At 40.2% G+C, this 19,784-nt stretch overlaps 3 protein-coding genes across 5 annotated transcripts; all 3 read right to left on the reverse strand.

Annotated features, from left to right (window-relative positions):
- Positions 1–609: 609 nt before the first annotated feature.
- LOC142931421 (glutathione S-transferase A-like) lies at positions 610–3,992 on the reverse strand. Its single transcript, XM_076075326.1, has 6 exons — positions 3,702–3,992; positions 3,538–3,603; positions 3,233–3,338; positions 2,351–2,469; positions 999–1,084; positions 610–884 (listed from the first exon to the last, which is right to left on the reverse strand). Exons 1-6 carry the CDS (start codon positions 3,867–3,869, stop codon positions 755–757), a joined length of 675 nt encoding a protein of 224 aa, XP_075931441.1. The 5' UTR covers positions 3,870–3,992; the 3' UTR covers positions 610–754.
- A 2,426-nt stretch (positions 3,993–6,418) lies between these two features.
- Positions 6,419–16,215, reverse strand: LOC142931418 (glutathione S-transferase A-like). Of its 3 annotated transcripts, none has more exons than XM_076075321.1 (6): positions 14,674–14,867; positions 13,679–13,744; positions 13,442–13,547; positions 8,160–8,278; positions 6,808–6,893; positions 6,419–6,693 (listed from the first exon to the last, which is right to left on the reverse strand). In XM_076075321.1, exons 1-6 carry the CDS (start codon positions 14,839–14,841, stop codon positions 6,564–6,566), a joined length of 675 nt encoding a protein of 224 aa, XP_075931436.1. In that variant the 5' UTR covers positions 14,842–14,867; the 3' UTR covers positions 6,419–6,563. The 3 variants fall into 3 exon arrangements, with proteins under 3 accessions (XP_075931436.1, XP_075931437.1, XP_075931438.1); XM_076075322.1 differs by lacking the exons at positions 13,442–13,547; positions 13,679–13,744; positions 14,674–14,867 and adding exons at positions 9,042–9,147; positions 9,347–9,412; positions 9,511–9,749; XM_076075323.1 differs by lacking the exons at positions 6,419–6,693; positions 6,808–6,893; positions 8,160–8,278 and adding an exon at positions 12,703–13,030 and having other exon boundaries at positions 14,674–16,215.
- A 1,003-nt stretch (positions 16,216–17,218) lies between these two features.
- LOC142931419 (glutathione S-transferase A-like) lies at positions 17,219–19,581 on the reverse strand. The gene is made up of 6 exons (XM_076075324.1): positions 19,293–19,581; positions 18,576–18,641; positions 18,338–18,443; positions 18,043–18,161; positions 17,870–17,958; positions 17,219–17,782 (listed from the first exon to the last, which is right to left on the reverse strand). The coding sequence occupies exons 1-6, from the start codon at positions 19,458–19,460 to the stop codon at positions 17,650–17,652; spliced, it is 681 nt and encodes a 226-aa protein (XP_075931439.1). The 5' UTR covers positions 19,461–19,581; the 3' UTR covers positions 17,219–17,649.
- Positions 19,582–19,784: the final 203 nt, after the last annotated feature.

The raw sequence follows: 19,784 nt of genomic DNA on the forward strand, positions 1-19,784 counted from the left end.
GCTGACCTACTCAAAATTATGATTTTGTTCTCATTTTTCTGGCATGCTGGATCCTGTCACTACTTTATATTTTCACTTTTAGAACAGTTTGAGCAGCTTTAATAGAAAAGTATACTTTTAAGCATTAGGTTGTATTGAGTGAAGCTGAAACATTGCTTTGAGGTCTGACCTGTCACCTAGAATGACAATAGTTTAATTTGCTTTGCTCCCATGGTGAGGGACTAAACAGGTCAGTCAGGCTCTGATGACAAAAGTCAAGGGATCTTAACCCAGACTGATTTGAGAAATGTCTTTGTGGTCTTGGTATGAAAACACTGGAAAGTTCATGTTCTGTTTGTGCAGTGTGTTGCCACCTTTTGGACATATAAGGAATGACAGGAAAGTTGCTAGTTCAAGTAACCGGACAGCATCAAACCAAAATGACAGTGAAAGCGGTGGAGTTTATTTGAGTTGAGCGGCCTCTGTTGTCAGAACTTCCTGTGAGAGACAAGTTTTGAAGACTATGCTCAAATATGTTGGCGTAGAAACCTGCAATTATATTCCAATACCATTGCTCCTCGTTACGCAGACCTACACCGATATTGAAATTAAATAAAGAGCATCCAAAGCTGAAAGCCAATGTTTATTGTTTGTTTACAGCACAAACAGAATCTGCAGTTTAATCCACACACACTACAGTAGTGCAATGCAGGGAGTAGTTACAGATTACGCAACAGGAACAGTTCCAGTGCGTCAGTTGATGAGTGTTTGAATCTCAGACGTCTTTGAGCGTGTCTTGTCCCTGGCTCTCCAGCCAGGTAGGAGGCCAGGAGGTTTTGATGCTGGGTCTGACCTTCAGGGAGTTATAGTACGCTGCCAGTTTAGGGTAACGCTCTTCACATAACCTAAAGAAAGGAGAAAAGTTGATGTGAACTTCCAAATACAAATGTATTGCTGCTTTGTAATCACTGCAATTATTTTGTCAATCTTAGACATTGTTAGTGATTTAATCAACGTACCCAAAATGGAAGAGATAAGCGATGCCTGGATAAACAGTCACATCAGCCAGTGAAAAAGTCTTTCCTGCCATGAAAGGACCTGATTCCTAAAACACAGATGAAAAGAGTTAGGCCACATCCATGTGCTATTGGGCAGATTTGACACCCAAGACAGCTGTATTCATTTGCCATTATACCTATTAACAATTACAATTTGCATGAATGTTAGCCATACAGTAGCTAAAAAACATTAGACCAGTGTATGCGTGTTTAAAAACATATTCAATGCATAAATGAATACATACAATGATTCACTTTCTTGCAGAGAGTTAGAGAAGATAGATACCAGTTTTATATCTATATACTAATGTCAGCAGCCACTGAACAAAAAATAAAAGTCTGGAAACATCTTGGCTCTCTCCAAAAGGTACCAAAATTTCCCAACCAGCTCCTCTAAAGTTCACTGAGGCCTATCGTCGTATGCGGGCAATTTTGTAAATGTAGCATTTTTTCTCCCACACCTAATTAGCATGTTATTTAATTTTTTGTTTAATCTGTACAAAAAGCAAAGTGTAAAATGAACAAGTTGTAGTAACAGTAATAACTGGTGGTTATGTGCTTCCTGGTAGGGATGGTATCAGTTTTCTAATCAAACTATCAGAACAAAAGCGAATGAGGGCATCTCCAAAAATGCTGCTGCTCTACAGAACAGCATTCTGTACAACAAACATGTAATTGCTGTTTTAGTTCAACACCGAGCGAGTGTCGCGTTAGTTAAAATCCCTCCTCTGCGGCTCTGTACGTTATGTATTTTATGTTTGAGGGTAAGCTATAGTATTTACAGCCTTCTTGTGGTGCAGTTATACTAAAGCAAAAATGAAAAAGATTCAGGTGGCTTTTAAAATCTTGCTCAAGCTCTCAAGATGGAGAAGTGCAAGTCTTAAGTTTATGACTTGTAATGTTGCCACCATTTACGTTGTGTTGAGGAATTGCATGTACAAATTTAAATGTAGACTGACAGTCTTTTTATATTCCTATCATTTTTGGAAACATTGGAACAAATGTTCGACAGACTTTTGAACTGCAATGATTATATCCGTGTCTTGGTGTCCTCATATTGTATTTATTTGTTGCTGTATTTATTTACTAGATGGCCTCATGTGTCTGAAAATAAAGTTGAGTATTTTATCATCTTCAGGTATATGCAGGATAACCACTGATTCACACGGTTTTATCTTAAATAAGGTTCTGGAAGTATCAAAAAAAGCTAAAACTGGTAGAAGATATCCGCACAATTAAACCTATGCAGAGAACACTATTTTTAGCTTTTGGTCTAAAGGACCTTCATTGGAGGATACATGGTTCAGGTTTACCTTCTGCAGGTATCCCTCCCACAGCTTGATCTCAGTAGTCAGAGCCTCTTTATTTCTCTTCACAGCACTGTCATGTCTCTCTCCCTCAGGGACCTTATAGGTGTAGTAGATCACATCCCCTGAAAAATGTAAAAAAAACAGGCAATCAGTCGTGAGGGCTGCTATCAATGAAATCTATCCACTCATAGTAGACTACAACAGCCACGCCCACATAGTGCTTGGACCAATTGTTTTCATTTCCCTGGCATTTGATGGGGGGGTCATTCAAGAGATGTTTATGCAACATCAGTTTCAAACTGAAGAAGTAGCTCAAATAAAGTTTGAAGCAGCCTCCTTAGAAAATGCGATGTTCACTGAACTGTATTTCTGATTACGCACGAGTCGATTGTAATTATTTGGCAATGTAGCACTCTGCCCTTTTTTTGCACCCCTTCCCAAAAGCTGAAGTACCCTGTCTCATGACTTGAGCCTTGAATGCAAGCTTGTCTGACCATGTGATCTTTGTGGGATTATAATGACCTTTCACTACCTCTTTTAAGGGGCGAACCACATAGATTTAATGCATGGTGCCATGGCTTAATTAAGTGAATGCATAACTCATTTCTGCATTTCAGGTGAGGAGGGTGAGATTGCGCACCCTCTGAGGAGATTGACTGAGGACATGACATCTCAGGTTTTAAACAAGGCAGTTGGGTGTGTAGTGTGTTGCCAAGAGCAGTGTAGTTCAAAGTCCCACAAGGCCTCTAAATGACATCAGCTTAGTCATAAAGTTCAATAGGATCAACTGCAAAAACAGTTTTAAAATGCAGGATTTACAGCATCAACAGCTACATATTGGTTTGTGAAAACAATAAAATACTTTGCATGTCAGAATTAACCTACCCATTTTCTGGCCGAAAGTAAGAAACTCAAACATGCGCTGATACATCTTAGCTTGTTCAGCTGGGCAGTCAGGGATCAGCTTGGTTCCCTGGGACTTGAACTGGTTCTGTTGTTGGGAGACATGAAAAGAGGAACCATTGTGAATTGTGCATGCTGCTCCGGTTTCATTTCCTCTGGAAGTGTAGGGTATCTGATGTCTACGTGGCATTGTTGAACAAACAACAATGCACAATGAGCCCTCCTACTTACTACCTCCTTGGTGGTATATGGCTGCATACAATTTCAGTAAGGGGCCAAGTTCTTACCTCCAGGTACATGCAGGCACCGTAGGACTCATTCAGGACCAAGTCTTTATGTTTGAAGGCAGGAAGCTTTAAGAAAGATAGAGTGGAATGCAAATAAGAAAACAGCAGATTGACACTATAAGAATATTTGCATTATATCTGGGTAATGTTTAAAGTGACCTTACCTGTCCCCTGGGATTCATGGCCATGACTTCCGGTGACTTGTGCTCCCCCTTGGAAAAGTCGAGCAGTTTCTGGTTGTAGCCCTGCAGGTTCTTCTCCTCCAGTGCGATCATGACCCTCCAGCAGGGAGGAGAGCCGGAGCCCCACAGCAGAGTCATGTCCTTGGCCATGGTTGTAGAGTGAAGTGCTACACCTGAGAGTGAAAGCCCGAAGTGGAAGATGTCAGGAGTGAAGCGACAGTGTCAAATGTCTGCTTATATAAGAAGCTCCAGCCCCTTCACATCAGGATTGGTGGAATTAAATCCCATCCCATTTTTTTCTTTTTTCCAAAGATCTGTGACTCAAAACAGTCAAGAGAGTTCACACCCTATACAAGCATGTTACACCCCCTTTTATCAATCTGTCTTCAAATGGAGGCAACATGATGTCATATTGAAAGCCAGCGTATTTCAGTTACTGCATTAAACTAATTCAATGTGAATTTTGCCTCCAGCTGCATTGATCCGCAGGTATTAGCAAAGTCGCACATGTGGTGGAGATCCTTCTCTTGCTTTGCATTTACTCTTTGATCTCAACTACGCATCCGATGATGAAATAATGTTTTAAAAAGTGCACTGAAGGAGACTTATAATAACTACACCTGTAACCTGTAATTGTAGTTAACAATCAGCTTATTCACTTAAGTTTGAACTTCACATTAAAACGTGTTCTTACTATAACATTCCAACTAACATTACTTAGATAACATATCTGTGGAAAACTATGTGAATATCATCTTGGTTTATTGCTTTTAGATTTAACTATTATAGTGGGGATTTACTATTTATAATATTTATTGTTGCGTGTTTGCAGCATCTTGAAATTTGACAGTTGAAAACTCACAGTGACTCAGCACTTTTCACTCACTCCTGCAGACACCGAGAAAACCCATCTCTGACCGTTGACAGTAAACAATCACGTTGATACTGAATGTAAAAGACACCACCCATCTAATTTATCATTATTTGAGCGTGACATAACATTTTTTACATTGTTCACATATACTTCTTTGTGCCTCTTTCTCTGAGTTGGTCTTTGAACTTAGACGTTGTGGACTTGAGTAGTGGCCAGGGTCAGCACTGGCATGCATGTTGATGCAGTTTGCAACGACTATTTCTTGTCAAAAAGACAACTTGGTTCATGAGAGAATGCTGCAGAAATCACATGAAAAGCATGTGGTTGTGCTGAAGCCTGCTCCCTCCATCACTACCTTAACCATCTGACCAGTGTTATTTGTATTTCCTCCGAACCAATATACAAATGAAAATAATGATGTAAACCAATCCTTTACCAATGCACCACTCATGCAGTATGAGTCCTAAATGTTGTAGAAAACTATTATTAGTTTATTCAGTTTTCTTCCCCTTCATTCTCCTTTCTTTCTCTTCTTCTTGTCATTACTTATAGTGAAATCACTGAAAACCCAAGTTTCACTGTATTCTGTCTCATTATTTTGCAGACTGAATGCAATGTGTATTGCATCAGTGATCCATGTTTTTCATTGTTGGCGTATTTCAAGCAATCCAGTTTTTCCTAATTACTGTCTCTGATTTCTTAGAAAATACTTGGCTGAAGTTATTCAAAATCTCCCACTATACATCATTATGGTGTGACTGGCATGGCTATAATAGTGTGAGTTGTGACTTTCTTTGATATGCCAAACCAAAGATCTTTCATTTTATTGCAGTCCCTCAACAGATTGAGCAAAGTTCCTTCTGCATCATCACATTTCATACATTTACTAGCATCCCTTTTGCCCATTTGATATAGAGCCAGTGTTTGGATTGTTCTTCTGGGCTGCTGTAGACAGATGGCGGTGCACTATGGTATAGTCCTTGAAGAGGTATAGCTCTCTATGTAGATATAAACGGCTCATTCTAAAGGTAACGGAAACAGAATTCTTAGTTTCAGGTGATAATTAAAAAGAGTTATGATTATATTAAATTTCTGCCAATAGATCATCCTACACACTGGCCCTTTAAAACTGAAACTAAAGAGGAAAGTGCATGGTCACAGTTGCATCGTAACAAGACATTGAAACAGTGTGACAGCAATTTACTTTTGCTCTGCTGACCTACTCAAAATTATGATTGTGTTCTTGTTTTTCTGGCATGCTGGATTCTGTCACTACTTTATATTTTCACTTTTAGAACAGTTGATTGAGCAGCTTTAATAGAAAAGTATACTTTTAAGCATTAGGTTGTATTGAGTGAAGCTGAAACATTGCTTTGAGGTCTGACCTGTCACCTAGAATGACAATGGTTTCATGTGCTTTGCTCCCATGGTGAGGGACTAAACAGGTCAGTCAGGCTCTGATGACAAAAGTCAAGGGATCTTAACCCAGACTGATTTGAGAAATGTCTTTGTGGTCTTGGTATGAAAACACTGGAAAGTTCATGTTCTGTTTGTGCAGTGTGTTGCCACCTTTTGGACATATAAGGAATGACAGGAAAGTTGCTAGTTCAAGTAACCGGACAGCATCAAACCAAAATGACAGTGAAAGCAGTGGAGTTTATTTGAGTTGAGCGGCCTCTGTTGTCAGAACTTCCTGTGAGAGACAAGATTTGAAGACTATGCTCAAATATGTTGGCGTAGAAACCTGCAATTATATTCCAATACCATTGCTCCTCGTTACGCAGACCTACACCGATATTGAAATTAAATAAAGAGCATCCAAAGCTGAAAGCCAATGTTTATTGTTTGTTTACAGCACAAACAGAATCTGCAGTTTAATCCACACACACTACAGTAGTGCAATGCAGGGAGTAGTTACAGATTACGCAACAGGAACAGTTCCAGTGCGTCAGTTGATGAGTGTTTGAATCTCAGACGTCTTTGAGCGTGTCTTGTCCCTGGCTCTCCAGCCAGGTAGGAGGCCAGGAGGTTTTGATGCTGGGTCTGACCTTCAGGGAGTTATAGTACGCTGCCAGTTTAGGGTAACGCTCTTCACATAACCTAAAGAAAGGAGAAAAGTTGATGTGAACTTCCAAATACAAATGTATTGCTGCTTTGTAATCACTGCAATTATTTTGTCAATCTTAGACATTGTTAGTGATTTAATCAACGTACCCAAAATGGAAGAGATAAGCGATGCCTGGATAAACAGTCACATCAGCCAGTGAAAAAGTCTTTCCTGCCATGAAAGGACCTGATTCCTAAAACACAGATGAAAAGAGTTAGGCCACATCCATGTGCTATTGGGCAGATTTGCCACCCAAGACAGCTGTATTCATTTGCCATTATACCTATTAACAATTACAATTTGCATGAATGTTAGCCATACAGTAGCTAAAAAACATTAGACCAGTGTATGCGTGTTTAAAAACATATTCAATGCATAAATGAATACATACAATGATTCACTTTCTTGCAGAGAGTTAGAGAAGATAGATACCAGTTTTATATCTATATACTAATGTCAGCAGCCACTGAACAAAAAATAAAAGTCTGGAAACATCTTGGCTCTCTCCAAAAGGTACCAAAATTTCCCAACCAGCTCCTCTAAAGTTCACTGAGGCCTATCGTCGTATGCGGGCAATTTTGTAAATGTAGCATTTTTTCTCCCACACCTAATTAGCATGTTATTTAATTTTTTGTTTAATCTGTACAAAAAGCAAAGTGTAAAATGAACAAGTTGTAGTAACAGTAATAACTGGTGGTTATGTGCTTCCTGGTAGGGATGGTATCAGTTTTCTAATCAAACTATCAGAACAAAAGCGAATGAGGGCATCTCCAAAAATGCTGCTGCTCTACAGAACAGCATTCTGTACAACAAACATGTAATTGCTGTTTTAGTTCAACACCGAGCGAGTGTCGCGTTAGTTAAAATCCCTCCTCTGCGGCTCTGTACGTTATGTATTTTATATTTGAGGGTAAGCTATAGTATTTACAGCCTTCTTGTGGTGCAGTTATACTAAAGCAAAAATGAAAAAGATTCAGGTGGCTTTTAGAATTTTGCTCAAGCTCTCAAGATGGAGAAGTGCAAGTCTTAAGTTTATGACTTGTAATGTTGCCACCATTTACGTTGTGTTGAGGAATTGCATGTACAAATTTAAATGTAGACTGACAGTCTTTTTATATTCCTATCATTTTTGGAAACATTGGAACAAATGTTCGACAGACTTTTGAACTGCAATGATTATATCCGTGTCTTGGTGTCCTCATATTGTATTTATTTGTTGCTGTATTTATTTACTAGATGGCCTCATGTGTCTGAAAATAAAGTTGAGTATTTTATCATCTTCAGGTATATGCAGGATAACCACTGATTCACACGGTTTTATCTTAAATAAGGTTCTGGAAGTATCAAAAAAAGCTAAAACTGGTAGAAGATATCCGCACAATTAAACCTATGCAGAGAACACTATTTTTAGCTTTTGGTCTAAAGGACCTTCATTGGAGGATACATGGTTCAGGTTTACCTTCTGCAGGTATCCCTCCCACAGCTTGATCTCAGTAGTCAGAGCCTCTTTATTTCTCTTCACAGCACAGTCATGTCTCTCTCCCTCAGGGACCTTATAGGTGTAGTAGATCACATCCCCTGAAAAATGTAAAAAAAACAGGCAATCAGTCGTGAGGGCTGCTATCAATGAAATCTATCCACTCATAGTAGACTACAACAGCCACGCCCACATAGTGCTTGGACCAATTGTTTTCATTTCCCTGGCATTTGATGGGGGGGTCATTCAAGAGATGTTTATGCAACATCAGTTTCAAACTGAAGAAGTAGCTCAAATAAAGTTTGAAGCAGCCTCCTTAGAAAATGCGATGTTCACTGAACTGTATTTCTGATTACGCACGAGTCGATTGTAATTATTTGGCAATGTAGCACTCTGCCCTTTTTTTGCACCCCTTCCCAAAAGCTGAAGTACCCTGTCTCATGACTTGAGCCTTGAATGCAAGCTTGTCTGACCATGTGATCTTTGTGGGATTATAATGACCTTTCACTACCTCTTTTAAGGGGCGAACCACATAGATTTAATGCATGGTGCCATGGCTTAATTAAGTGAATGCATAACTCATTTCTGCATTTCAGGTGAGGAGGGTGAGATTGCGCACCCTCTGAGGAGATTGACTGAGGACATGACATCTCAGGTTTTAAACAAGGCAGTTGGGTGTGTAGTGTGTTGCCAAGAGCAGTGTAGTTCAAAGTCCCACAAGGCCTCTAAATGACATCAGCTTAGTCATAAAGTTCAATAGGATCAACTGCAAAAACAGTTTTAAAATGCAGGATTTACAGCATCAACAGCTACATATTGGTTTGTGAAAACAATAAAATACTTTGCATGTCAGAATTAACCTACCCATTTTCTGGCCGAAAGTAAGAAACTCAAACATGCGCTGATACATCATTGCTTGTTCAGCTGGGCAGTCAGGGATCAGCTTGGTTCCCTGGGACTTGAACTGGTTCTGTTGTTGGGAGACATGAAAAGAGGAACCATTGTGAATTGTGCATGCTGCTCCGGTTTCATTTCCTCTGGAAGTGTAGGGTATCTGATGTCTACGTGGCATTGTTGAACAAACAACAATGCACAATGAGCCCTCCTACTTACTACCTCCTTGGTGGTATATGGCTGCATACAATTTCAGTAAGGGGCCAAGTTCTTACCTCCAGGTACATGCAGGCACCGTAGGACTCATTCAGGACCAAGTCTTTATGTTTGAAGGCAGGAAGCTTTAAGAAAGATAGAGTGGAATGCAAATAAGAAAACAGCAGATTGACACTATAAGAATATTTGCATTATATCTGGGTAATGTTTAAAGTGACCTTACCTGTCCCCTGGGATTCATGGCCATGACTTCCGGTGACTTGTGCTCCCCCTTGGAAAAGTCGAGCAGTTTCTGGTTGTAGCCCTGCAGGTTCTTCTCCTCCAGTGCGATCATGACCCTCCAGCAGGGAGGAGAGCCGGAGCCCCACAGCAGAGTCATGTCCTTGGCCATGGTTGTAGAGTGAACTGCTACACCTGAGAGTGAAAGCCCGAAGTGGAAGATGTCAGAAGTGAAGCGAGAGTGTCAAATGTCTGCTTATATAAGAAGCTCCAGCCCCTTCACATCTGGATTGGTGGAATTAAATCCCATCCCATTTTTTTCTTTTTTCCAAAGATCTGTGACTCAAAACAGTCAAGAGAGTTCACACCCTATACAAGCATGTTACACCCCCTTTTATCAATCTGTCTTCAAATGGAGGCAACATGATGTCATATTGAAAGCCAGCGTATTTCAGTTACTGCATTAAACTAATTCAATGTGAATTTTGCCTCCAGCTGCATTGATCCGCAGGTATTAGCAAAGTCACATGTGGTGGAGATCCTTCTCTTGCTTTGCATTTACTCTTTGATCTCAACTACGCATCCGATGATGAAATAATGTTTTTAAAAGTGCACTGAAGGAGACTTATAATAACTACACCAATAACCTGTAATTGTAGTTAACAATCAGCTTATTCACTTAAGTTAGAACTTCACATTGAAACGTGTTCTTACTATAACATTCCAACTAACATTACTTAGATAACATATCTGTGGAAAACTATGTGAATAGTATCTTGGTTCATTACTTTTAGTTTTAACTATTATAGTGGGGATTTACTATTTATAATATTTATTGTTGCGTGTTTGCAGCATCTTGAAATTTGACTGTTGAAAACTCACAGTGACTCAGCACTTTTCACTCAACCCTGCACACACTGAGAAAAACCAGCTCTGGCGGTTAAAAGTAAACAATCACGTTGATACTGAATGTAATAGACACCACCCATCTAATTTATCATTATTTGAGCGTGACATAACATTTTATTTACATTGTTCACATATACTTGTAGTTCATTTGTGCCTCTTTCTCTGAGTTAGTCTTTGAACTTAGACGTTGTGGACTTGAGTAGTGGCCAGGGTCAGTACTGGCATGCATGTTGATACAGTTTGCAACGACTATTTCTTGTCAAAAAGACAACTTGGTTCATGAGAGAATGCTGCAGAAATCACATGAAAAACATGTGGTTGTGCTGAAGCCTGCTCCCTCCAGCACTACCTTAACCATCTGACCAGTGTTATTTGTATTTCCTCCGAACCAATATACAAATGAAAATAATGATGTAAACCAATCCTTTACCAATGCACCACTCATGCAGTATGAGTCCTAAATGTTGTAGAAAACTATTACTAGTTTATTCAGTTTTGTTTCCCTTCATTCTCCTTTCTTTCTCTTCTTCTTGTCATTACTTATAGTGAAGTCACTGAAACCCAAGTTTCAAGCAATCCAGTTTGTCATAATTACTGTCTCTGATTTCTTAGAGAATACTCGGCTGAAGTTATTCGAAATGTCCCACTATACATCATTATGGTGTGACTGGCATGGCTATAATAGTGTGAGTTGTGACTTTCTTTGATATGCCAAACCAAAGATCTTTCATTTTATTGCAGTCCCTCAACAGATTGAGCAAAGTTCCTTCAGGATCAAAACATTTCATACATTTACTAGCATCCCTTTTGCCCATTTGATATAGACGTGACAGTGTGTAATATAATCCGTTTTATTTTAGTCGTAATTAACTTTGCAAGCTTGTTTTTTGTACAAGCAAGAGTTGCCTTGCGTTTTTCCATTTATCATTCCAGGACATATCTTCCTCTGACCTCTTTTTGTGGAGCTCTGTCGTGCTGTCACCCCATATATCTTTGAAATGGCACTGAGAAGCATTTAATAGTGTCTGATAAAAAAAGGGCCACAAAGAAGAACAGGATGACACATTGCAGAAGTCTTCTAGTGCTGCTTTGCAGTAGAACTGTTAAACCTTGAGTGTGCAGGATCTCAGCCCATGTTCATGTAAAACACATCCATGTGCTGGTGGGCAGATTTGAAACCAAAGACAGCTGTAAGCTGCATTCATTTGCCATTATACCCATTAACAATTACAATTTACATAAATGTTAGCCATGATGGACGGCCGCTAAAAAACATTGGACCAGTGTATGTGTGTTTAAAAACTTTGTTCCAGTTTTTATATTCGTTTTGCATTTTTTCATCCACACCTAATAAGCATGTTATATCATTTTTTGTTTAATGTGTAAAAAAAGTGTAAAATCAAAAAGTTGCAGCAGTAATAACTGGTGGTTATGTGCTTCCTGGTAGGGCTGGCTTAAAACCACAACTTGCCATTTTTATACTTTCACTTTATTTTAAGGATTTAAAATAAATTAAATTGCTGCACTCTTGTGTCAGAATACTAAATATGAAATTGGAGCCAGCAGCATGGGGAAACAGCTAGTCTGGCTCTGTAAAAGCACAACAGGTTGAACAAGTGGGACTTACAGCATTAGGGGGCAGTAGGTGAACTTTCTTACCTGGAAGGAGCCAGGGTAGCAGTTTACCCATGTTTGTCTGATGCTAAGCTAACCATCTTCTGGTGGCAACTTTATATTTACTATACAGACGTGAACTGGTATCAGTCTTCTAATCAAACTCTCAGAACAAAAGCGAATGAGGGCATCTCCAAAAATGCTGCTGCTCTTACAGAACAGCATTCTTTACAACAAACATGTAATTGCTGTTTTAGTTCAACACTGAGCGTGTGTCGCGTTACTTAAAATCCCTCCTCCGTACGTTTTGTATTGTATATTTGAGGGTAAGCTATAGTATTTACAGCCTTCTTGTGGTGCAGTTATACTAAAGCAAAAATGAAAAAGATTCAGGTGGCTTTTAGAATTTTGCTCGAGCTCTCAAGATGGATAAGTGTAAATCATACGTTTATGACTAGTAATGTTCCCACCTTTCATGCTGTGTTGAGGAATTTTATGTACAAATGTCATAAAGGCCTTAAGTGAGCCTACACAAAGTGATTCAAGGTATTCCTCTCGTTTTTGGAAACATTGGAACAAATGTTCGACAGACTTTTGAACTGCAATGATTATATCTGTGTCCTCATATTGCATTTATTTGTTGCTGTATTTATTTACTAGATGGCCTCATGTGTCTGAAAATAAAGTTGAGTATTTTATCATCTTCAGGTATATGCAGGATAACCACTGATTCACACGGTTTTATCTTAAATAAGGTTCTGGAAGTATCAAAAAAGCTAAAACTGGTAGAAGATATCCGCACAATTAAACCTATGCAGAGAACACTATTTTTAGCTTTCGGTCTAAAGGACCTTCATTGGAGGATACATGGTTCAGGTTTACCTTCTGCAGGTATCCCTCCCACAGCTTGATCTCAGTAGTCAGAGCCTCTGTATTTCTCTTCACAGCACTGTCATGTCTCTCTCCCTCAGGGACCTTATAGGTGTAGTAGATCACATCCGCTGAAAAATGTAACAAAAACAGGCAATCAGTCGTGAGGGCTGCTATCAATGAAATCTATCCACTCATAGTAGACTACAGCAGCCACGCCCACATAGTGCTTGGACCAATTGTGTTCATTTCCCTGGAGTTTGAAAGTGGAGTAATTTAAGAAATGTTTATGCAACATCAGTTTCAAACTTGAAGACCGTAAAAGTAGCTCAAATAGTTTGAAGCGGCCTCCTTAGAAAACACGATGTTCACTGAACTGCATTTCTGATTACGCACGAGTCGATTGTAATTTGGGAATGTAGCACTCTGCTCAGGATAAACTGCAAAAACAATTAGTATTAATATGCAGGATTTACAGCGTCAACAGCTACATATTGGTTTGCAAAAACAGTAAAATACTTTGCATGTCAGAATTAACCTACCCATTTTCTGGCTGAAAGTAAGACCCTCAAACATGCGCTGATACATCATTGCTTGTTCAGCTGGGCAGTCAGGGATCAGCTTGTTTCCCTGGGACTTGTACTGGCTCTGTTGTTGGGAGACATGAAAAGAGGAACCATTGTGAACAGCAGCATGCTGCTCCGGTTTCTTTTCCTCTGGAGTTGTAGGGTGTCTGATGGCTGCATGCATACAATTTTAATAAGGGGCCAAGTTCTTACCTCCAGGTACAAGCAGGCAGCCAAGGACTCATTCAGGACATTCGTTCCACATTTCAAGGCAGGCAGCTTTAAGAAAGATAGAGTGGAATGCAAATGTCAGGCAACATTGTTTAAAATGAATGTGTTCCCAAGCAAAAAGCAGATTGACACTATAAGAACATTTGCATTATATCTGACCATGACCAAGTTAAGCAAATGAGACTGAGGACAACTATCTAGAAGAAAAGATGTTCACTTTGCCTAATATGTAGCTTAACAGAGTTCTCCATGTGTGCCCTGGTTTCTCATCCCTCATCCATAACTGTCCATGCTGGATCTGTCCCCGTTGTTTTAAAAAGCTAAATAAGTTATTAGCATGACTGCATCCAGCTAGTGTGTACCAGCAAGTAGAGAAGCTTCGCATGTACTGCTTCCCTTTTCCTGCTAGTCTGCTGTCAGATTGTGAGGTCAGGCTGATCTGGGATCAGCTCTTTGGCCTGAAGTTTCTCCGCCAAAGTTCTCCTCTCAAACGGTCTTGGAGGAGTAGTGCTCGCGCTCACCTGTAGAGACTAGTCCCAACGGGAATGCACAGCTCGGGGCAAAACAGATTTGGCCCCAAACTGAATCTATTCGAGGACTCTGATTGGCTAAATTGTATGTCACACTTTCATATCTTTAATCAGCAATTGTCTAAACTGCTTCATAGACCCGGCTCCTGTGGGCCATTTCTCCATGGCCCCAGCGCTGCTGAGACATGCAGACAGGTGGAGAGGACGTGCAGGAAAAGCATATAAAGCATATATTTTGCACAGATATCATATTTTATTATATACACATACATATACACATATTACTGGGTCCATTCCATATTTCAAAAACACAAATATTGACAATTTGTATAATTTATTATTATTTTTTAATTTATTTTGTTCTGTGGCTCAAGGGGGGGCCGTGCCCTAGCGCCCTCTCTGGGCCAGCCGCCACTGCTGGGTAATGTTTAATTAAAGTGAACTTACCTGTCCCCTGGGATTCATGTCCATGACCTCCTTCGACTTGTGCTCCCCCTTCTCAAACGACAGCAGTTTTTGGTTGTAGCCCTGCAGGTTCTTCTCCTCCAGTGCGATCATGACCCTCCAGCAGGGAGGAGAGCCGGAGCCCCACAGCAGAGTCATGTCCTTGGCCATGGTTGTAGAGTGGACTGCTACACCTGAAAGTAAATGCCTGAAGTGGAAGAGTTGGAAGATGTCAGGAGTGAAGCTAGAATGTGTGAAATGTCCCCTAATATAAGATGTAAGAAGGTGGATTGGTGGGATTAAGTCCCATCCCATTTTTTTTTGTTTTCGCCAAAGATCTGTGGCGCAATGCCAATGTCCCCCCTAAAGCCTCAAAGCCTGAACCCCCAAGGACTTACTGTCGCACCTAGTAAGTGGTTGAATGTGACAGACTGTGAGGCCTTGCAATGGTGTGAATAGGAATGGGACAGCACTTTGCTGCAACATATCACGTTACCATGAAAATGACAAAAAATATGATGTATAATTGTGTGTATTTATTTTATACTTTGTACTCCCTGATTTGAAAGTCTTCCTGGCTCTTTCCTCACGAGATGAGGTGGTCATTTTATATAATCTATTTACTCGCTTTTCAAATATAAATATTTGATGAATAAATAAATAAATATCTTCTGATTTCATGTTTATTTTTTGTTCCATCTTTAACCCTTTATGTTTCTGAGTAAATGTAATATGACAGGCTGAACACACGTGAGCCCTCCTCTTTGTTTACGTCTCCATGTGTCCACTGGTTACCCCGTGTTTAACGGTTTTAAAACAAACCCTTCAGAGCATTTAGTCTGAATACAGGCGTGTGACTACAAGCCTGCTGACATTCCACATCGTTTCATCTTCAGTCTAAAATTCTTGACACTCAGAAAACCCTTCATCAGTGTCATCAGGTCGTCTTTGTGGAGTGTGGGCGTGAACTGTGTGTGTGCAAGAGTCAGTTCATCAGCTTCATTTTGCTTGACAACCATGACATTTTCTACTGACAAAGCATTTTATAAAGGACGAAAAAGCGACGGTGTTTACACGGTACCTTATACACAGGTGCTGCTCGACATGCATGACTCGCATTTAATGTGTTGGTCTGTGCACACAGGATGTCAATGCAAAACTGAGTGGACTGCTCCGACTGGACCCCGCTGTGTATGTTGTTGAGAGATAGAAAAATACCCTCACAACATATAGCTTGTTTGCTTTTTATAACCATCATAATATAAACTGTTTTATTTCATGATAAATGTGATTTAACACATAAACTGCTTAGACACTTTATGTAACATAGTCACTTGAGCCTTATATAGTGCTTCTGGTTCTAACAGGACCAAACCAGTTACTTAGACCCTTAGGGGTCTATTATTAAAGAAGTCTCTCCCAGTATCTACGCTGGGGGAAAAGCAGAATCTCACAGTTCTTCTGCTACTCTGAGGCTAGTACCTCCTGGTCCTGTTAGAACCAGAAGCACTATATAAGACTTTGTTATAGTGTCTAAGCAGTTTGTATGTTAAATCACTGCTAACATGAAATAAAACAGTTTATATTATGATTATAAAACGTGTAAACAAGTTATACTGTCATATTTTTCTACAATCTCTTAACAATGTAAAGGATGAATTAATTAATGCTGTAAATGTTAAAGGCTGTGTCGCAATAATGAAGTTCCCTTCTCCCAAATAACAACCGCAACAGCTATTCAGTTACAACTTCCCCACCATTTTTTAATATCCCCGATAGATGTGCTGTCTTGTAACGTGGCGCTTAACTTCATTCCAAACCGTATCAATGTTTTCCATCTCACCCACAGAAATACAGTGTCTGAAACAGGACTGTCGGCTTTAGACTAGTCCCGTGGATGTGTCATTTCATTCGGCTTAGGTTAAAGTTCACCCAGCCAGCTTTATTTGGAAAATCTGAACTTTGAAATCTACTCACTCAAGTGCCTTTTCCTACAAAGAAAGGCACATTAGAGCGCAGCAACAGCTATGCAATGGTGAAACAAGTTCTCTTTTCTTTTACAGCAGGTGCACGCCCACAAAGGCAAACGTATTTAAGTGATATAGACCAGTACAGCTGCTGTGAAGGTCTGAAAGCTCTGCACTTGAAATAACATTTAAAGATAATTTGTATTTCATGTAAATGATTTGACATGCAAAGTCATGCCAGCACAGGGCATTTCACTTACCTCTGTGCAGAGCAAACCAGCTTTGACAGCCATTCAAACAACCAGTCAGTCAGGACTCCACCTAATTTATTCTCTATTTCTCTAGACTTGACCTTAACATTAAGGGTTTATAGTCCAATACATGTCTTACTCAGCAGTGACATCTTGGCTTTATTTGGCTCACGTTTCAGTTAAGTTGTATATCCGATATACTGGTTCACAAGTAAGTTCATATATGCAAAGCCTACAAGACACGTTGGCTGTAGTGGAGGTTATTTAGTACAAGAAATAGGTTGAAACCTACGAAACTAAATCAAAGGACGACTCAAAACGCATTGAAACTGCCGTTATAGTGACTTTTATGCATTCATCAACAGACATCGATGTTAAGTATACATGCCATGTATCTCGGCAACAAAAACTGCCATGTCATTGAACACCACAATTACAACGTTTGCCTGCAGGCTATGCCTGGTGCTCTGCAAACATCACACGCTGCAGTTGAATAAAGCCTGCGTTTATCAACGGACTGCTTGGCAAAGCTTTGACAGAAACCTTTAAACTAAATACAAAAGCTAGTTTGAAAAAGAAACACATTTCTGTTCTTGTAGCATGAACACTCAGAACTTACTGGTAACCTCAACGCCTACTTTCCTATTCATTATCAGAAATAACTAAAAGAGCTGCATTATATTTGACAAACTGGGAGTAACTATATTGAACAAAAGGAACTAAAAGAGTACAGGCAGACGTGGCTCTAGTGTGTGTGGCTCTCAGACGTCTTTGAGTGTGTCTTGTCCCTTGGGGTTCTCCAGCCAGTGAGGAGGCCAGCTGGCTTTGATGCTGGGCCGGTCCTTCAACAGAGCGTAATACTCTCCCAGTTTAGGGTAATTCTCGGCAGACACCCTAAAGAAAAGAAGGTAGGAGACATTTCAACATGTCAAGGCACACATCCCTCAATCTGGTTGTTTGCAACGGCCTCCTCCCACTTACCCAAATCTGAAAAGAGTGGCAACAGTTGGAAAGAGGGTCACATCTGCCAGAGAGAAGGACGGCCCTGCCAGGTGAGAGCCCGAGCCCAGCTTTTAAAGAAAGGTGAGAAATAAAGGCAAGTTTGAACGTGCCAATGCATGTTTATGTGTGTGTGTGTACTGTACATACACTACCTTCTGCAGGTAACCCTCCCAGAGCTTGAGCTCAGTGGCCAGAGCTTCCTTGTTTCTCTTTAGAGCCGAGTCATGCCTCTCTTCTTCAGGGACAAACCAGTTATAGTAGATGACAGCATCTAGAAACACACACATACAGTGCTTTATGTGTAGCATTTCAAACATCAATAATTCATTGTTTAAAGATAAGCCACATTATTCTATATATTTCTTGCTATCAATATATCCTTCAGATGCTCTTGGCTGTATTTGTTTTAAAAAAGGGGAATTTGAGGGACTTATATTTGTTCCTTACTGAGTTTTTCGTAGAAGGAGAGACCCTCAAACATGCGTTGGTACATCAGTGCTTGTTCAGCAGGGCTGTCTGGGATCAGCTTATTTCCCTCGGACTTAAACTGACTCTGCCATTAAGAGAGAAAAAGGACACGCACGGTTGATGTCACGCGTCAAAAATGTTGAATTTCGTGTTGATATCTGTCAAACTGCTTATTAAAATGACATCTGTCAGTTAGTGGATGGACCGGCTCACTCACCTCCAGGTAGAAACAGGCTGCATAGGAATCATTCACGATGACGTCTCCGTGTTTGAAAGAGGGAAGCTTAAAAACCAATCAGGTTATAGTGAGAGACTTTAAGGGTTAACTACCTGTTAACTTCCTGTTATCACCGTGCAAGGCCCAACCGGTCTCAATGCTGCAGCAAACCGCCCCGTGACACAAACTACAACAATCTACCTTCAAAATTCAGTAAATTAAATCCCGTCTCGTGTCCTGGTTAAATGCACGGCTCATAAAGCACGTGTTAAGACTGTTAAGTGGGCGTGCACCTGCTGTAGAAGAAAAAGAAACTTCTTATAAACCTACTTTGTAGGAAAAAGGCGCTCGAGGGAGTACATTTCGATGTTCAAATATAACTGCGGCTGGGTGAATTTAACCTAAGCCGAATTAAATGACACATCCACGTGACTAGTCTAAAGCCGACAGTCATGTTTCAGACACTATGTATGTATGTGGGTGAGATGGAAAACATTATATTGATATGGTTTTGAATGAAGTCAGGCGCCACGTTACAAGACAGCGCAGCTATCGGGGATAATATAAAATGGTGGGGAAGTTGGAACTGAATATCTGCTGCGTTGTTATTTGGGGGCGGAGAAGGGACACGTTAATAAGGGTACCGTTAGTTCATACAGGTGGTCTAACCTTATTTCATTATTTTACAGGTCACGGTGGATTTAAGCTACTCCATACCTGTCCCCTGGCATTCATATCTAACACTTCTTGTGACTTGTGCTCCATTTTCTCAAACGACAGCAGCTTCTGGTTGTAGCCCTGCAGGTTCTTCTCCTCCAGCGCGATCATGACCCTCCAGCAGGGAGGAGAGCCGGAGCCCCACAGCAGAGTCATGTCCTGGGCCATGGTTTGTAGATGTAGCAGCCTGTAAAGCCTGTCACTGCCGAAACGAGACCGTACAGTTCAGAGGAGGTGAGAACTGTGCACACGAAAATGGGATTTGTTGTTACTCTTTCCACCGTTTATGGGGATCTCAGGCTTTAATGGAAGCGTCTACCGCCGCCTGCTGGTTAGGAGGAGGTATTACAAAGTAGGTCCTTTCCAATGATTTCCCTTCAGCATAGCTATTGTATTGGTCTTATTTGGATAAATGATTTATGGAAAAATTACAATAAATACATCAATACAGAGTTTGTTTCAAAATAATATTTTTTAATAATTTGTTTTGCC

The sequence above is a fragment of the Anarhichas minor genome, unplaced genomic scaffold (genome assembly GCF_050575085.1).
Source record: "Anarhichas minor isolate MPS153535 unplaced genomic scaffold, ASM5057508v1 ptg000051l, whole genome shotgun sequence".
Lineage (NCBI taxonomy): Eukaryota > Metazoa > Chordata > Actinopteri > Perciformes > Anarhichadidae > Anarhichas > Anarhichas minor.